This window comes from Diadema antillarum, unplaced genomic scaffold (genome assembly GCF_040938485.1).
Source record: "Diadema antillarum isolate AM-2024a unplaced genomic scaffold, OU_Dant_1.0 scf00000001, whole genome shotgun sequence".
NCBI lineage: Eukaryota > Metazoa > Echinodermata > Echinoidea > Diadematoida > Diadematidae > Diadema > Diadema antillarum.
Window position 1 is genome coordinate 1,801,888 of NW_027270890.1, and position 20,335 is coordinate 1,822,222.

A 20,335-nucleotide genomic window follows, 5' to 3' on the forward strand; every position below is an offset into this window, starting at 1 on the left:
TACTGTACTAACAGACTGGGATGCACAGAAATATTTCACTTTGTGCCATCGGATGTTAAAGCTGTCCTCCCAATCTATGAGGTGCACAACTCTTTCAGGACTGAAACAATATCTTAGAATGTGACTGTGTAGATCTAGATCTATCAGAGTCTATTGAAAATAAAATGTCTAATCTAAAGGGGATTTAATCTGTCCCAAAAACCCCTCTCCATCAATTAAGCCATTATCATGCAGAAGCATAAGTTAGGCCATCATGGTTCTGTTATTAAAGCATAGTAATGATCAGTTGTGGCTGTAGCATGTCCTGTGACAAATTTTGACGCTCATACTGAGCCGCATCAGAAGTTTTATTGCTCCAGCGACATTTTGACATCGATCATGCAGCGTCATTTGTATGTTTGAGAGTGGGTATTTAGCTGCTTAAACCAACTGGGAGAATGATGGAGGCATGACTGCTTCTTCTTGGAGCCAGAATGCAAGTCCCTTTCTGTATTTGTTGTTCTCCACTATACTACAGTCATGTACAGGGTACATCATGTGTTTACAAAACACTTTCCGGTGACTTTTGGGTGGTTGTTTACATTTGTACACATTGCTTACATATGAGATGTGGAGAAGACAGGATGGCAGGGGGAGCATAAAGGAAGTGGGAATACATGTAGATTGTGGCTTGTCAGCGTGTCAGAAGATTAGTTGTTCCTGACGGAGAGAAAGAAACCAGAGAACTGAGCGAAAGGAGCTTGACTGTGGAAGGGTGGCTGTGAGATGGATGCAGTGCATGAGGAAGATGAATATGAGATGACTATGAAATGAATGACACATGTTACAGCTACATGTACATCATATGTGACCCTGCATCACAAAACCAAAGAAAAGTCGCCAGACATGGATATTTAGTTAAGAGCATATTCTGAAAGATTTTTACGCTTTAAAATGATCTGTAACTCAAATTAGATGGACTCTCCTAGCCTATCTAAATATTGGAAAAAAAGCACACACTCACGAAAAGTGTGAACTGAGAAAAGAGGCTCTGAAGCACAGGGTCTATTCAAGTTCTTAATCTTTACTAAGCCATGCTAGCTGTGCAATGAATGGGACAAAAAAAAAGAAAAAACAGGATGTATACCACTGGAGTAACAACAATGAAGGTATTATCTGATTAAGCTTAAATTGATCATGCTTTATTAACACATTCTGTCCATGATTAATGCCAACTTTCAAAGCAGTAGCATCATCCTTTCTAATTTTATCAGAGTTGAAAGTGAAGAGTGTGTACAGGGTTTTTAAGAAATGAAAAGGGAACTCTAAATACACTTTTTTTCTTTTTCTTTCTCTTGTACTATATTCTGTTTCTCCTCCACTTACCTCTTTCCTTCTTTTATTTCTTCCTTCCTAACAACATAACAGTCCTTTTTAGGACCTCTTCACTATTTTAGTTTCTTTACAGGTTATTTCTTGGTGCTGTCAGGACTACACTTCAACTTTAGATTCTCTTCCATTCCCTTTCTTCCACAGCAACCTTTTCATTTATACTTAACTTTAAGTTTTTGCTATCCCTCCCTCTCACACACCATTCATTCCTATGATCCACTCAACCCCTCTCCTTTACTTTCTTAGCTTTTATTATTTTTTCCTTTCTTTTCTCATTTGCTATAGTCTCCCCTCGACTTCCCTTTCCTTCCCTTTCATCATTTTGATTCCGCATTCCATAGCCCACATCGTTCACTGACTTCACTTCTATCCCTTGGTTTCATGAAACTTCACTTCTCTCCAATATCTCCATGATTTTCCAACCTTCATTTTCTCCCTCTCCCCCTCCATTCCACATGTATTTCATCATTCTGCTTTCCACAATTTCAGAACATTTTACCTGATTTCACTCTATTCTCTTATTACTGTCTCTTTCCCCTTTTTGCCCATCTCCACTAAATGTTTCTTTTATTCTTTTTTCCAACCAAAATCGCTATGTAATTTGTGACTGTACCTGTTATCTTTCTTTAGACCTGTTTACTCACTCGTACCTAAATTTGTTGTTGTCATTATGTTTTTTTTTCAATTAATTATAACTTACTTTCTTGCTGATTTTAATGTGATCTCTACCTTGAGGACTTCAATGCTTCATCTTTACAAGATGACATTAATTCTGCTTCAATGTGACTGTTTGATTTTAAAGTTACAAGTCGAATTTGTTTTCCCTTACAAATCCATACAAGCCCATACATTCTAGCTCTTGGGGAACAAATTTCAGCTAAACTAAAGATAACAAGGGGAAAAAAAATCATATGTGCCATCCCACTTTCCATTAAAAAATAAAACAAACACCAACACAAACAGAGTAATTTAGTAAATGACTAATCATGAGGTGAAAATGAATAGTTAGATATACAGCATAGTACATACTGTATTCATGTCAGTTCCACAGTTCAATATCAGCTAAAACCAAGCTTCAGGGGAAGCATGTGCTTGCCATATTTGATGTCAAAATTGCACATAGACTTTCTTGTTAAATTTTCAAATCATTCATTGTATTAAGTGTCAGCCCACATTTTCCATACCCAGACTGTTCAAAATCTTGTGCCTGAATGAACACTGCAGGATGAGTTTCTGGCATGAATACAATCATAGGCAAACAGTTGAAGTATATAGACGGGAACTGATTGGAAATAGGTGCAGTGGTATAATAAGCATGGAATGCCATGGGGACACAGACAAGAGCAAACAACAGAGTGGGAGGATAACAATACCGTGGCAGGAAATAATCAAAACTCTGGAAAAATAAAGGATTTTTGACCTTGTAAAGATACTCTGGCAAATGCAGTGTTTTGATTCATAGCATTTCTTTGAAGACCGAGTTGCCAAAGTCAATACACTTAATGTGGGATGGTTTGATTTCTAAAGCAAGAGCTAGCGTGAGAACCACAAAGGTAGTGTTTCATTAAAGGTACCAACCTTAAAGAGAAAATGACCAAACTTTTCAATGGTAAGCAAATAATCAACGTTGGTGAAGATGATGGGACAAACTATCACTTCCGAGGCGATCTGGATGTAGCTATCTTTCCGAAGCGCAGCTGAGGAAAGATAGCGTACACATTCAGATCGCCGAGGAAGTGATAGTTTGTCTCATTGCCTGAAACTAAAAGTTGATTATTTGCTTTATATTCCACATCTAGGGTCCTAGAAATTCCCATTTTATTCCACATCTCTGAAACCGTTTTAGCTGTCTTCAGGTATCCTTAGGGCTTAGGCTACGTGTGCGCGTAGATGACAAAACAACGAATTTGCTGCGCGCGCCGCGAGGCACTGAAGTGAAAGTGCGTTGCACTGTGTACTATCAAGTGACCTAGTTAAATGATAGTCCACAGTGCAACGCACTTTTATTTCGCGCGTACTCATCTCGCGTTAAGACTGTGTGGACTGCCAGAGATCAGCAAAACAAACAGCTGTCTTTATAGATGACAAAACAATGAATTTGCGGCGCGCACCGCGCGACACTGAAGGGAAAGTGCGTTGCACTGTGTACTATCAAGTGACCTAGTTCTTCTCAGGCGATGTGATGGGCAAAACTACGCTTTATCACGTGATCAGCTCTTGACCAATCCTATAGCAAGATTCTTAGTATGTGGAATATAATTACAGATATTCGTTTTGACATCATATGAAGAAGATCCTGTAAAAATGTTGTGTGCTGTCATATGAAAACAGACATTTCATCATTACTTGTAGAAAGCACACCACCAGCTGCATGACTTCATGCTAGACCCCGTTTACAGTGCAGGGCCGGGGCTCGGCCGAGCCCGGCCTCAATTGCGGTACTTGGCCCCACAATTTTGTCCGTTTACAGTGCAGGGCTCGGCCGGAGCTTTAATTCAAACCTTTCAATATTTTGTCGTAGTGGCTCTCTGCTTGTAATACGCCCGTCACACTAATTCGGATTCAGCACGAATCAAGCAGAACCAGTTGGAATTAAGGATTTTCAAAATTCGTGCCCCATTCGGGAGAAAAAATTCAAATTCTAACAGCTTGGTAGGGAATGCTGTTCGAATACTTGGAATACACTTCAAACCCTTCTCAAATCATTCTTGTACATTCCGAATGAATTAGCTCTCAAATGCTACTGGAATGTACTTAGAACGCTGTAGGAGTATTCAGAATGCTGTTAGAATGCAGTCTAAATTTTTAGAAAGCACTTCAAATGCCGCACGAGCGTGGTTCTATTGCTGCCCGAAGTCTGATGGTCGAAAAGCGCCTTGAATGCGGTCAGAACATTCCCGGAATGGCTACCAAATATACTTTGAATATTCACGAATTCAAACAGAATGCAGCCCGAAAAATTAGAATACACTTAGAATGTACTTAGAATGCAACACGAATGTCCCGTGTGTGTCAAGAATGCCACCGGAATGGTTTCCGATAGCGTATAAAATGGCGATTTTCACCAGTCTCAACCCGCTCATCCTTGGGCCATGTTGCTTTGCTGCAGATTGCTGTCCTCCAGCAAGACCTCCTTTAAAGAGAGTGTCTAGGCCAGTTACCCCTTAGGCAATTACCCCGACCCTTCCCTTGACCCTAACCCTACTCCTAATCCTGAACCTAATCCAAACCCTAACCCAAACTCTAACTCCAAACCTTGCCCTTACTCTAATCTACATTCTTTACTCTAACCTTTTCACTAAAGCCCCCGTTCCACTATGCTGTTCTCGCTACGATTTGACAATTTTCTCAGGTCGGGAAGGATTGCGTAAAACCTGAGTCGATCTGGACACAGTACGATGTTAGAACGCTCTAAGTACGCTGCAGTTACGACTACCAAGTGCTTGCTACGCTCTTACTACGATGATCAGGAATGAGACGTTACGATCTCTGCCGCTGCCCGTACGCTTTAGAACGATGTAGCTACACTGTCAGTGCGATGTTGCCGATGTTATCCGATCGATGCACGCTGTATCTACGCTCTGAACAATCTATACGATCTTATCACGCTGTTACCCCGTTCAGAGAGCTGAAAAGTGCGCAATGTGCCCCGATGTACCCCGAATCGACTGTCGATCTGCGGTCAGTCAACTTATTAGCATGCAGTACCGAAGAAATATACTGTGGATCTCGAAGAGGCTCCTCAACTCACGGTTCTTTTGCAGCAAGAATGCATTGTATAAACAAAGACGTGCTGATTTTTCCAAGGCCTTTTCTTGATGTCCTTGCTTTTATAGTCCGTCTTCCTCCATTTGTAGATGATTTCATATTCTTCAAAATTCTGCTATGTCCTCTCAGAGCTGCCAACTATTACGGATTTCCCGTAATTGTTACGGGAAATGACCACGATTACGGGAGTACGGAATGACACCTAAAAATTACGGTTTTTGGAAATTCCGATAATGCCCTGTCGCCTATGCAGCAAGCGCTATATCCATGCGGTAGGCTTCCCCGCCTCTCGATCCCCGGCGCGCCTCAGCCCGGAGCGCGAGAGGCGAGCGAGCCTTACATGCCACACTGCACTGTACGTGTTTCATTCTCCAGCTGGCCCGCGTTGCCCGCATGTGTGTGTGTGTGTGTACGTGTGTGTGTGTCTGTGTACTAGTACCCGACGTGTGTGTGTTCGTAGCTTCTAAGCTTCACTAGTTACTGTACTGCATGCCGTAACCTTGAATGAAGTGTGTGTAGATGGTTCCGCGCAACAGTACACCTAGTAGCGCTGGATTTTCAAGCAACTGCACGTGTTACAAATTTTAGACAAGGTCGGCCAAAGATAATTCGCCGTCAATCCTTTTCGTAACAGTCTCAGAGCTAAAACTACAATTGACTGTATCATACCCCGGAATGGGGTCGGAAGAGTCAATAAAATCTATCTATCTATCTGTCTATCATATTTTTTTCGTACGTTAATAGTTGTATTGTCAAATGTGAAAGTATGATAAATGTAATTTCAAAGATTTGATATTGTATTATACTAGTACAATATGTTTTTCAATAAAATTGTCTCTTGTCTCTGTCATTTCATGTTGTAATGTCTCGAAAATGTTGCGTGTGGCGAATCGCTTCGAGGGGCGAATCAGTTTGGGCCGAGTCGAACATGGACTATTTACCATGTGAGCGTAATAAGAGGGCATGCTGAGCTAGCTCGCTACATACACGTCGTACGGTACTGCTGTACTAACATACATACCGTGAATTGCATTGATATGCGATTGGACCTCGTCGAACTTATCTTGCGTTTTGGTAGATCCTACATTGCTTTCTTGAAGTTGCTGTCGGAAATGGAAACTGAAATATGGCTTCTACATCAAAACGAGTGAGGAAGAAACAGACTTTTAGAGAAGAGTATCACATGAAATGGCGATTTATCCTACGCTCAAAAAAGAGTGAAAGGTACGTGCGGTGTACGCTGTGTGAATCAGACTTTTCTATAGGACATGGAGGAGCGAATGATATACAAGCGCACATCAAGACGACGAAGCATCAATCGGCTGCAGAAGCCAGCGCAAGTGGTTGCAGCATTGCAAACTATTTTGCCCCCACAATGAAAGACAATACAGTTATCAGAGCTGAAACTCTGATGAGTCAGTTTTTGATTGAGCATAATGTACCTTTCGCGGCATCGGATCATTTATCAAGCCTGCTGAAGGAAATGTTCCCTGACAGCAAAGTAGCGGCAAAGTTTGCTTGCCGTCGAACCAAGGCCACTGCTATTGCTCGGACACTAGGCCAAGAAGCGAAAGGTAAGCCTAAGTAAAAATACATGTAGATAATAATATAAATATTAATAACGTTATAATTATATGTACATGTGCAAAGTCTAAACTAAAGTCAAGTTATATAAACTAAGACTGAGCGGTGATCATGAGTTGGCATGCATGGTGTGAATAGTAGTATTTTGTATGTGTTTTAAAATGAAAAAAAAAGGCAAAATCGTGAAATACAAATTTCTAGGCCCCACCGGAGAGCGCCTGCACCCGTGCGTTTGAATAGCAAGCAAGGGTAGGTCCTACTATTCTAGGCCTCTCTAAGGCATAGGGGTTGGGGCCTAGGCCCAGGGTTTAATAGTGTTAGATAGGGTTGTGTTTATGCTATGACTTTTATGGTTAAATTGGTCATTAGATTAGTCGAGGGACATTACTATATAGGGAGTCCTTCCGAGGATGAAAAGTTGAAAAACAATGCTATGCTGTGGAAATCGGCCCCACCTCTGTATCACTATCAGTTTCGCGTAAACGCCGTTTGGTGGGGCTGCATTCACAAGTATACTGTGGAAGGAAGCCCCACTGCGGTGCTTACCTACCGATGCGATGAACGCCACATGGTGGGGCTGAATTCACGAGTATAAACAGGCGAGCCACCGTAGTACTGGTACGGACACGCAGTGGTGCTGCCACGAGTAGGCTTAAAAAATGGGGGAAAAAAGATAAATAAAAATGTCTAAGAGGTCTAGATCTATTTTTTTATTTTTAAATAATTTTTTTCCTGACCCTGATCATAATGATACTTAATACTGTGGTATTTCTTTATGGTAATAACTGGTAATAGGCACCTACTCGTGAATTCAGCCCCACTGTGTGGCGTTCATCGGTAGGTAAGCACTGCAGTGGGGCTTCCTTCCACCACAGTATAATACTCGTGAATGTGGCCCCACCAAACGGCATGTTTGCGAGATTGATAGTGATACAGCGGTGGGGCTGATTTCCACAGCATAGCATCTCTCGTCTGTTTTTTACTTTGATCTTCAACTTTTTATTCTTGGAAGGACTCCCTAAATGTCCCTCGACCAATTTAACCATAGATAAAACCCTACCTAACCCTAAACCCTAACCCTAAACCCTGACCCTAACCCTGGGACCTACCCTTGGTTGCTAATGCACGGGTGCATGCGCACTGCGGTGGGGCCTATTTCACGATTTTGCCAAGTACTGTATTTGTGTATAGTCTATTCTCCAGATTCTAATAGATTGTCTACTTAGCTCTAGGCTGAATCAATAACAATGCTAAGAAGAATGATTATTAATTCTTGCAGTCACAATAATAGATTTATTGTTATGCTATGTGGTACTTATATTTTGATATTTCCTCCTTTATTTAACAGCTGAAATCTTAAGGAAGATCAGAGAAGCACCATTCTCTGTGTCAACAGACGGGAGTTCGGACCGCGGGGCACAAGAACAGTTGTATCCAATAATTGTTAGATACTTTGACAATGAAGTCAATAGGGTACTTAGTGTTCTGCTTGAAATAGCAACAACACAGCAACGGTCTACTGGACAAAATATCTTTCAGCTTCTCGATGATGTCTTCACAAAAAACAAGATCCCATGGAAAAATGTTATCTGCTTTGCAGCAGATAACGCAGCGGTTATGATGGGGTCCCACAGTGGCGTTGCTGCATTTGTGACAAAAGCAAATCCTGACACATTCATCATGGGATGCCCTTGCCATCTCCTTCATCTGGCAGCTGAGAAGGGAGCTAGCCAGCTGCCCTTTTCTCCTGTTGACCTGCTTGTACCTGTCTTCTATTATCTCGAGAAATCAAGTAAAAGAAACAAGGAATTCAAGGAATGTCAGATCATGTGTGATGCAGAACAGCACATCATGCTAAAGCACGTATGCACCCGTTGGCTCTCATTGGAAAGGGCTTTGTCAAGACTGATTGAGCAGTGGGAGCCTTTGAAACTATACTTTTCCAGTGAAGCAAGGTCCACCGGCAAGAAGAGGAGCTCAGATGGAGATGTTTCAAAGAATGTGAAAAAACAGAAGGTGTCTTCAGGTGATAGTGCAACACTTCAGTCCAAGACCAGCTCACAAAATCCATTCTTCCTGGTGAAGAGCAGTACTGGAAAGGCTTCCCTTAAGACATCGGTGGCTTCATCTGCACCATCAGTTCCAGCCAGTAGTGGAACAATTCAGACATGCAAGGGTAAGAAACTGATTTCATTAATAATTTTCACAAATTCATAATTTATAGATATATATATAAGCTATTGTTTTTAGGCAGAAGATGTATGTCTCTTTTTGCAATAAGTGCTCTTTTAGACAAAGTCCTGTATATTTGTATGCATCACCATGAACAATTTACATACTTTACTTACTGAGATGTTATCTCCTTGACCTACATGTTTACACTACTTGCCTTTAATTCATCAAATGCATTATCTTCAAAAGTAATATTCCTATAATCTGACTTTTTGAAGTTCACATATTTTTTACTTCGTAATTATTTTATCACAGAATTTATCTATGCAATCTTATTATTGGAATACAGGGAAATTACTTTTTTATTGAAACATGTCTGTTTTTTTTTCTTTCTGCACAGCTCCATTTAGTAGTGGTGTGACACAAGCTTCAATTAAGAAGACAACTCCATCCAGCAGTGGTGTAGCTCCAGCCCCCAAGAAGACAGCTCCATCCAGCAGTGGTGTAGCTCCAGCCCCTAAGAGGACAGCTCCATCCAGCAGTGGTGTAGCTCCAGCCCCCAAGAAGACAGCTCCATCCAGCAGTGGTGTAGCTCCAGCCCCCAAGAAGACAGCTCCATCCAGCAGTGGTGTAGCGCCAGCACCTAAGAGGACAGCTCCATCCAGCAGTGGTGTAGCACCAGCCCCCAAGAAGACAGCTCCATCCAGCAGTGGTGTAGCACCAGCCCCTAAGAGGACAGCTCCATCCAGCAGTGGTGTAGCACCAACCCCGAAGAGGACAGCTCCATCCAGCAGTGGTGTAGCACCAGCCCCTAAGAAGACAACTCCATCCAGCAGTGGTGTAGTGCCTTTTACAGCCAAGAGTGGTGTTGCACAAGCCTCGAAGACCACATCTAAGACTATACCTTCCAACGCAGCTTCAAAAGGTCATTACAAAGTGACTGCCTCACCAGGTGTACTGTTCTCAGGTAGCAAGAGCAGAGTAGATGATCATTCTGCAAAAAATTCCGAGGACAAAGCAGGCAAGATCCTCGGAAGACTTAATGAATACAACAAACTCTATTGCCTGTTCCTTCTGCAGACTTTGCCTCTCTTCAACAAACTTAATCTTGAACTTCAGGAAGAAGCCCCAAAGATCCATGTCTTACAAGAAAAATTGCAGGGCTTCCTTCAAGATGTTTTGATCCGCTTTGTGAAACCATCTGTAATCGCACATGCTTCATCACCCGAGGAGTGCAATTATAGGGAAAGGTGCAATCAGAAAGAAGATGATGATATCGTCATAGGAGCAGGTGTAAGGAGCTTCCTCACTTCCAAAACTTTCACAGAGAAGCAGAAGGAAGAATTTTTCTCATGTATCAGAAACTACTTTGTGAACATCTGTGACTATGTGATGAAAAAGTTCCCTATGAAAAGTGAGTTCATAGAGCATGCCAGTGTTGCTGATCCTAGACACAGACTGAATGCCCGATTTTCCTCAGTGTGTTACTTTGTGAAAAAGTTCCACTTACTGGAAGACCACATAGATCAACTTGAGCTAGAATTTGCCAACTACCAGGTTGACAAACTTGAAAGCGTGTCTCTCGACCAACGAATTGATGACATCTGGATGGCCATTTCACAGATAAGGGACAAGATTTCCTCAAAGGAGAAATATGTACATTTGCCCAGAATCATGTATGCTATCCTTTCAGTACCACACAGCAACGCAGAAGATGAAAGGATCTTCAGTATTGTTCGCAAAAACTCAACCGAGTTTCGCCCAAGCCTTGCCACACCTACCTTGTCTGACTTCTTGACACAAAAAGTGTTCAGCTCTGCTAGGAAAACCTGCTGTTACCAAATGAAATTCAGTGAAAACTTGCTCGAAAAGTGCAAGAAGGCAGCTTCTGCTTACAACAAATCTTCTGAAACCTAAATCTTACTCCAGCCTGGACTAAAAGACATGGACAAGCAAATTCATTTGAGTTAACCAGGACTGAATGTATGAACAAACATCCTCACTTTGAGGGAAAATCTCTTCAGCCAGGACTGAAAGTATGAACAAACCTCCTCACTTTGGGGAAATTAAAAATCTCTTCAGCCAGGACTGAATATAAGCAAACGACCTGACATGAGTAAAAATCACTTCAAGTAGATTTAAATATATGCAGGTATGAAGCTACTAACAATTTCCACTGTAACCCATTAGATTCACTCTTTGAAGTTGATGTTCTTCAAACCCATTGAGTAGAAGACCACAATTATATTTATTCCTTAGAGGAAAAAATCACTATTCAATCATAAAATTGGCAACATAAATTTCTTTATTTTGCAGCAATTTAGTGGATTTCGATGTTTTGTGTATGCAATATAAAATAACAGTTGGCAATCCTTTCCAATTATAAAAGTTGCCAGTTTGCACCTAGAATAGTGATCTTAATTATTTATGTTGCCAATTTATGCATCTGCAGCTTATTTTGCCTTTATGTGAGCCATTGCAACATTTAACAATGACAAATGTGGGCTTATAATTTGCAGTGAATTTCTCTCTCTCTTTTGGTTCATAATTCTGTTATTCATATTTAGAAATCCTGATCAAGAGCTTAGGGCAATATTGCACCAAACTACATTTCAAATGTGGTCTAGTACTCAATGGCCCGAATTCACGAAGGTGGTCTAAATTTAAACCATGGTTTATGTTTATTTCTTTTGCGTAGATATGATTGACAGATTGCGTATGCTAACAGGCATCCAGTAAAAAAACATGCATTGATGCGCGCATGTATTGGTACGTCTGTTTAATGCTTATTTTAGATCATGGTCTAAATTTGTACTATGGTGTAAGTTTAAACCACCTTCGTGAATTCGGGCCAATGGGTTGATATCATGATGAATAATTGAATGACTCATCACCACATAGGACATGTACATGTACTATCTTCATCGGCTGTTGCCCGCGCATGGTTTTGAGGTTCATATTGACAAATTACTTTTTTTTGGTGGAAATTACTTTTTTTTGCCGTTATGATTACTTTTTTTGGTTGCTCAAGGTTGGCAGCTCTGTCCTCTTCCTCCTCTTTCAGCATCACGTGCAGTCTCTCTTTCTTCACCTTTTGGGTAGCTGCTTCGCTGCTTTCTTCTCTTCTTTTTCTTCATCTCTTCTTCTTCTTCGAAAATTACAGCTAAAATTACTTCCCGTTCTTGTGCCGATGTTACTACGCTCAGAAAGACCTTGTTACGCTCATCCCGCTGCGTTTACGCTGTCACTACGCTCTCCCCGCTTGCTGTACCACTACGCTCTCCCCGCTTGCCGTACGATTAACCCGTTGAGGATGAGTCGCAAGTATACTCAGGTGGGTGTCTATGGGAAATGCATGTTGAAACAAAATCAAACCGTCCTCAACGGGATAAAAATAGGTCAATTTTGATCGGGGAGATCGGGAAGAAATTTTGAACCGGTTCAAAATTTCTTTCCGATCTGAAAAAATGCCTGCTCCAACCCCAACCGCCACACGCTGCTGCTACGATGCTTCCGATCCCCTTGCGCTTTTGCCGCTCTCTCCCGATCTACTAGATCGGGACAGATCGGGGTCCAAATCGTGATAGTGGAACGGGAGCTTAACCAGTATTTAACTGGGGTGTATGAGCATTTGAGATATTTTGGCAGAATTTGAGATGCAACACCGTTCCGATTCTCCCTCAAATGTGTCATATTGTTTCAAATGCTGTTAGAATGCTGTAGGAATATTTAGATTGCAATCAGAATATGCAGGAATGCAGGAAGAATTTTCATTCCAGTGGCATTCCGGCTCATTCCGCCTCTAGTGTGACGGGGGTATAAACAAACACTATTATTGGGAGGGCGCCGGTCACAATGTGGTATAGTCTGGTTTCCACACCCTTTGCCAACTAGACTCCGCGGCGAAGAAGTGGCAAAGGCCTCTGCAGGACAAAACCACCTTAAACTATACTAGTTTTCGACGTTGAGAGCGTTATTATCTCGAATAGCGAAATAGTACGGGCAGAGGGTCTGGAATCCAGACTAAATTTGGTACCGCATTTGGCCCAGTTTGCGTTTATAGTGAGAAAAGGCTGGGCTCTTCTGTGGCCGAGACTACCTCCAGAGCTTGGCCACATGCGCGGCCGATTTTGGTACCGCATTTGGCCTTTTGCGCGTTTACAGTGAAATGAAGGCAGGGGTCGGCCGCGGCCAAGCCCGGCCTTTTCACTCACTGTAAACGGGGTCTAGGTTCCTGACTTGTCATGCATTGTGCAGTTCTTCTTTCTCTTTCTCGTATCATGCATTCTCAAACATTATCTATTACATCATTTAGTGGCAATTATTTCATATATAATTATTTTTATCAATACTCCACTCCGTCAAGCCATTTTGTGTGGAAACTTTGTCTAAGATATGTGCTTGCCATCAAAGTTCACCAGTCTTTACTCACTTTGGCATCAAAGTATGTTTCCCAAAGCATGGTACCTGGCTGACATGTCTTAAAGTCAAAGGGACCTGCAGCGTAATAGTCCTGTGGCATGGTGAAACAACTGTTCCGTTTGACTGATTTGAAGAGAAGAAAAATGTTAAAGGAATCAGACAGAGAGTGATTAAGACTTGAATTACAGTAGCAATTCTCACTGAAATAAGTGTCAAATCGAAGACATTTCGTGGTAGGGCTTTTGGAAAAATATCACCATCACTATGGAATAATCTCCCCCTTACCATTAGATGCATTACAGATTTTGATAAATTCAAATGTTTTAAAAACTAGCAAATCTTTTTATATGATACCGTATTTGCCGGGGATAAGGCTGCAGCGCTGGATAAGCTGCTTCCTGACTTTGGTGATGGAAAACAGAAAAGAAAAAAAAAATTGAAGGGGCTTCGTTTTGATCAAAACTTATACTTTCTGTGTGTAGGGCTCTAATGTGAAGAATGACTAAGAGTGTGTACAACATTCACACGCACTATTCAATAGCCTAATACCGGTGTGTCTTATTCACACACACACACTACTATTCCATAGCTGAGTATTGGTGAGATAGTGCTATCATGTGATGTGTGCAGGATTGCAACCACCGCAGTGGCTATGCTCATCAACTTGCAAGTGTTCTTTGCTTTCTGTTTAATACCCGTACTTTTGTTAAATTAGGATTGTGAGAGTGTTAAAGTAGGTAGTGAAAAAAAAAACAGTTGCCACTTGGATGCAGATATTTTCATTGTCTGTATGACTGATAGTAGGGAGTTCGATGAAACGGCACTTTCTGAATTTATATCTGTTAACATGTGAAATTCGATGTTGCAAACTCGCCGATTAAAACTTTTTCCAATGGCATTTTACCTTTTCGAAGACATCTACGTGTAGCCAAGAAGTTGCTTGTTCTTTTGATACCAATTACTTGAACTGAATCTCCGGAAAAGTGGAAATAGAGAGTGTTGAAATCCTCTTACATCGGAACACTACGAACGCAATCGAACGCAGGAGGCCGCCATTTTGAAAAAAAAAAATTTCTGACTGACCTCTGCACTTCGATATTACTTCCGGGGTATCAAACTCTTGTAAGGCACGTTGTGATGGTAATCACACGCTTCGGGAGATTCTAAGCTTTCATATGGTACTAAGATTGCTGGGTGTTAGAGCATTTTTTCCGCTTTTCAAAGCTGAAGAAAAGTAAGTTATTAATTTTGGGGTCTATTTCCGTCTTTATGTTTGCTAGAAAACTTGAAAATAAGGAATGAAGGAGGGGGAGAAACCCCATAGACACCCATATTTTTGAAAACTTTGAAATTTTCTGAATCTAACGGTGTGCATTGATAATGCATTCATGCTCGCGCATAGAAGCACACTGCACTTGAAAAAAAAAAGGACACTACTGGAAAATAAGGTATCTTGTGTACTCGTGGCTCGTTATTTTTATAACTCCAACAGCCAAATGCTATTTTGCTTTTGAAAGTAATGACAGAAAATTGTGGTTTGTACTTGGGAAATAATAACTGCAGAATTTTTGGAGCACCCTCCCATGGCCCTTCAAATAATTGTGGGTTAAGCATGATACATATGAAATTTGTATCTCATTTGATCAAAAACAAAGAAAAACATAAGCACGAACATCATATACCCATCAATGAAACTTTAGAACATCCTTTGCGTTGTTATTACACAATTATGAATCATCATTATTGAGAGAATAAAGCGAAACTATTTGTAAATTAGACGAAAAAGTAGGGGCTGAAATGAGTTATTTCTTTATTGTAATTCTTGTTTGTTTAGTTTTTCTAAACACCGGCGCAAATAGAGTAACATACAGGCATTGATTACCATTGATTACTGTAACTTCTGAGGCATTTTTAAGCTGTTGGTGCCCAGCGGGAATGCAATGATTTCATGAATCATTTTGGCTGTAATCTTGTACAATGTATGATCATTGTGCCCGAAGGGATTAAAAATTTGTTCTTTATTTTCTCCCGAAAATCTCTTCGAGTTTTGTACATCCGTTCTTGAAAAATATGCGACAGGATTGAATGTTGAGGTTGTGATCCTTTTTACACAAATCTGTACCTGGTAGACCATTCTGAAAGAAAGAAAATCTTCATTGCAAAATGCAGTGTTGAAATTGTGATAATGAACAAAACCAGATCTATTCAAACTAATAAATGCGTTTGTTCTTTTTCTGATTTAGGATAACATGCGTCATTCAACTTTTTTTACGCTACTGGGCAATTCCGCAGTTAGGTGGACATGACATGGATAAAAGAAATGTGCCTCTTTATCTTACTCTTTAATCTAGGTATTAACTAATACTATGGATGTTCACCAATCATTAAGGTCTTTCAAATTCAGTAGATGTTATCTTTCGTATTGATTGATTTCGCGAGATCTAAAACCATCATTTAAAATGTACATGTGGGACTGGGGATGCTGAAATTCACTTAAATGCAAATTACAGTGGGTTCCTTTGAAATTTTTTCCTCAAAGTTTTGCTAAAGGGTAAAAGATAAATACATTTAAATACTCCAGAAGTCATGTGACATTTTGTCAATTACAAAAGGGTGAAATGACCTGCAGAATTACTCTGGACAAATGTAACGTTACTAACCATAACGTTACTAACCATGCTTTTGGGGGTCTAGCTAAGAAATTATTGGTCGAACTGCAAAAAAACATTGTGTGAACATTTGTCTTGATGCAATAAGTGAAATTAATGCAACACTTTGTTTGAAGTAACTTGAATTTTTGCACACTTTTTGCTACAAGACATTGATTTTTTTGTCATGTCCTTTTTTCGTAACGTTACTAACCAGCCCTTTAAGTTGCCATAGCAATTCTAATATTTCTTGGATTGTATTCATTCTTTTCTGTATCATAAACCTGGGAATGATGAACATGTTTTTGACATAATTTTGGCTTGAAATGAATAAATGGTAATTTAGTAGTAAAAACAAATATCTAAATTTGTTCAAATGTAACGTTACTAACCGCGGAATTGCCCTACTGTCACCTGGCGAGATCGCGATGATTTCAGAGTAACATACATGCGTTGCTTACCGTTAACTTGTGCTGTTGGTGCCCAGCGGAAATTAATTTCATGAATCATTTCGGCTGTAATTGTATACAATGTATGATCGTTGCGCCCGAAGGGATAAAAAAAGCGTTCTTTATTTTCTTCCAAAAATCGCTTCGCGTTCTGCACATCCGTTCTTAAACTGTTGAATGCGTTTGTTTCTTTTTCCAAACACCGATGAAGTAGGTTAACATGCATTATTCAACTATTTTTACGCTACTGTCTCCCGGCGAGATCGCGATGATTTCATTAATTATTTCGGTTTTAATCATACACACTCATATTTAAATTATCATTTGTTAAATAATGAACAAATCCAGATTTATTAAAACTAATAAATGTTTTTGTTTTTTTTTCTGAACACCGATTAAATAGGTTAACATGTGTCATTCAACTTTTTTTACGCTACTGTCACCTGGCGAGATCGCGATGATTTCAGAGTAACATACATGCGTTGTTTACCGTTAACTTGCGCTGTTGGTGCCCAGCGGAAATTCGATAATTTCATGAATCATTTCGGCTGTAATTGTATACAATGTATGATCGTTGCACCCGAAGGGATAAAAGATGTGTTCTTTATTTTCTTCCGAAAATCGCTTCGCGTTCTGTACATCCGTTCTTGAACTGTTGACTGCGTTTATTTCTTTTTCCGAACACCGATTAATTAGGTTAACGTGCGTTATTCAACTGCTTTTACGCTACTGTCTCCCAGCGGGATCGTGATGATTTCAGTAATTATCTCGGCTTTAATCATCCACACTCATTTTTGCTAGCCAGCAAAAAGAACTGGAAGTCGGAACTAAAATTGGAAAGGATATAAAGATGAGTTGCACACGTATTCCAATTGTCCATTTTTGGCCATAAGTATCGCTACATGAAAAGTTTTTGAATGCGTTAGGCCTACTTTTTTTTTTCTTGTTGCGCTGTGGTCCGACCTGATATCACGCACGCGTATCTCGCGAAAAAGAAAATTGAATGGTTATGTTTTATGATTTAGAAGGAACATCAGAAGGCATTCCTGTATCTTATCGCGTGTGGTTTAGAAGAAAACATGGAAGGAACGGTTCTCTGCAAAATGGGGAAAAGACATGGATACCGTGAATTCGGGGTTCCATGTTTCGTTTGTTGCGTGTTTGAAAGCGGCAAGTCACGAAATGGAACCTCATTATATCTGATCAAATTGCTTATGTTTTTCTTTATCATGATGCACTGAAATTGTCCTCTTAACCAAAATCTCGTTATAACCGATTTGTTCTGCCATAGGTTTACACGCAAAGGAAAACGGGACCGACGAGATCACCTCGAACTATGAGTGGTTCCTCGTTATAACCAAACTCGTTATAACGGGGTTTCACTCTATATATAATATATAATATATATATATTACATATATGATTATATGATTATTACATATGCAATATAGATTTTTATGATTATCATCAGTAATATTACTGTAATAAATGATGTGCCATCCTATTACTACAGTACCTCAATACTAGCATTGAAACGGGTCGCATGTAATTGCAGCCTCGTTTTTATTGTCATCTGACGTTGTTTTGAGGGTACTTATCATTCCTTGTTTGTTGTTGTCTCCTTATAGTTTAGAATGTTTTACTTTGAAATGAATTCATGTTTGTTTGGGTTTTGGGAGGTCTTTTTCTTTTTTTTTTGCATTCAGTATCGAACTTTAATTATTTGGTAATTTTGCCCGTGTCAGAATGAAAGGCGACAGACATGAAATGGTGATTCGGGAAGCTAAAAGTGCCCGTAACTTCGCCAATATTCAAAGGTTTGAGCTGATTTTACCACCATTATTTATCTCTTTACGTGCGCTTTCCAATGATACCAAATTTATGGGGATGCTGTAAAAAAATCCAAATCTCACTGAACTCCCTACTGATATAGTTCAGTGGTTGATATCACATTGTTCTTAGCACATTGCATAGTCCCATACATGATTATGTGTGTTGTTTAGGCAGGCGATGCTCTGAGCTTGAAAGACAATAATTTGCCTGTGCTAGTGTATAGGCTGCACCCAGACTACTGCTTTATTTTTGTCGAGCCCACTGGAGGTGAGGGGATCAAAACTACGACCCCGTTTACAGTGTGGGGCTGGGCCGAGCCGCCGCCGAGCCCGGCCTCAATTGCGGGGCAAGCCCCACAATTTTGTGTCAGTTTACAGTGCCGGGCTCAGCCGAGGTTTTTAATTCAAACCTTTCAATATTTTGTCGTAGTGGCGCTCTGCTTGTAAACAAACGCAATTTGGTATAGTCTGGTTTCCAGACCCTTTGCCAACTGGACTCCGCGGCAGCGACTTTGTCGCCGCCTTTGCAGAGACTCCAACTCTCCCGCTTTCGACAGGAGATCTCCCGCCGAAAGCCCACTTTTGCAAAATCTCCCATTCTCCCGTTCGAGATTTGATTTCTCCCGCCCTGGCTCTGTGTCTCCCGTTTGAAATGATTTCTTACTTTTTGTCTTCGTATGTTGAAAAATAAGCCTTTAGATAGCACGAGAGAGCATCAAGAACCCTTAATTGTTAGAGCTTCTAGGGCCCAAGTGGGTCATGGATTCCGGCCGCAAGGAACTTTGCACTCGTGATATGCGCTTCACGTACATCAAGTTGGAGTCTCCCGTTTGCTAGGGGTTTCAGGCGGGAGAATCTCCAGATCAGAAGGTGCTTAGGGTTGGAGTCTCTGCCTTTGCCGAAGGAAAAATCCTGTGCAGGACAAAACCACCTTCAACTACACTGGGAGGAAAGAGTGGTTGTACAAAGTTACACATTTTACCTAACTTGAAGGTCATCTCAAGGTCAAAGGTCACGGGCAGAGGTCAATGAACTTAAGGGCCCAATGTTAACTTTTTACAGTGCGTTTCGATTATGGCTCATAACTTTTGATGTATATGTCCGTTTGTGACCAAATTTTGATGGTAGACATCCCTTGGGGAGTTGAAGGCCATCACAAGGTCAAAGGTCACAGACGGGTCAACAAACTTTTAGGACCCAATGTTAAGCAGTCAGTCCGCAGCGCGAGCGATAACGCACATATTTATTCAAGTCGTATGCGCGGCTGAGCGGTGCTTGCATACGTAATGAGCAAATACATGGTCATGAATAAATCCGTGTAGAACGAGTATTTCTCGTCAATTTTCAACACTTTTAGTATCGAATGAAAAAGAAAACATAAGTAAATATGCTCATGATCAAAATAAACGGAAAAGAAGAATATATAATATCAAAATCCCTCTCGAAGTTCGGTATTGTATTCAAAAATATTCCTTCACGTTTGACGCCAAAAAACTAACCTGAAATCTTTCATGCCCCTCTAAACACAATAAGGGCACGTTTTCCCATCTTCATTTCAATACGGGTCAGGAACTAGCAAAATTCAGAGACATGTCTAGCGGCGAGTTTAAAAAATTATCCTCGCATTCGCACCGGAATTCCGGGTCTGTGATTGGTCGAAATCTGTCGCAAGACGCGGCGTGTCGCATTGCGTAGTATCCATTGGCTGCTGACTCAATGCTGTGAGTTTTAAATGTTAGGTTCCAGATTGTGATCGAATTTTCACTCTCTATACAAAACTTGAACTTTACACAGGAACCAATGATGTGTATGTGAGTGTGCACTTACAATGACCCTGAACAATGGACCTGGCTGCCACCTGTCCCGAGCTCTGCTGCAAGGCACATGAATGCTTAATCAATTATTCATGTGGATTGCCCCGAGCACTGCTAGTCTGAATTCTTGACACAGGGTGAAATGCATGCACATGAAAGAAGTAAGCACATGCTTCCATGTGCTTGCACACACATTTCAGAATGAACAAAGACTAGCTGCGATAGTGGAATTCCTCATGAAACATTCCAATCCTGGCCATTGTCCACGGCCATAG

General features: G+C 40.7%; 2 protein-coding genes across 2 annotated transcripts in view; both read left to right on the plus strand.

The window, feature by feature from the left end:
- The window catches only part of LOC139721313 (transient receptor potential cation channel subfamily M member-like 2), a 433,859-nt gene that overhangs the window by 109,438 nt on the left and 304,086 nt on the right, over nt 1-20,335 (plus strand). The window lies entirely within an intron of this gene.
- LOC139720070 (uncharacterized) lies at nt 6,623-10,812 on the plus strand. Its single transcript, XM_071631475.1, has 3 exons — nt 6,623-6,713; nt 8,072-8,899; nt 9,296-10,812. Exons 1-3 carry the CDS (start codon nt 6,623-6,625, stop codon nt 10,810-10,812), a joined length of 2,436 nt encoding a protein of 811 aa, XP_071487576.1.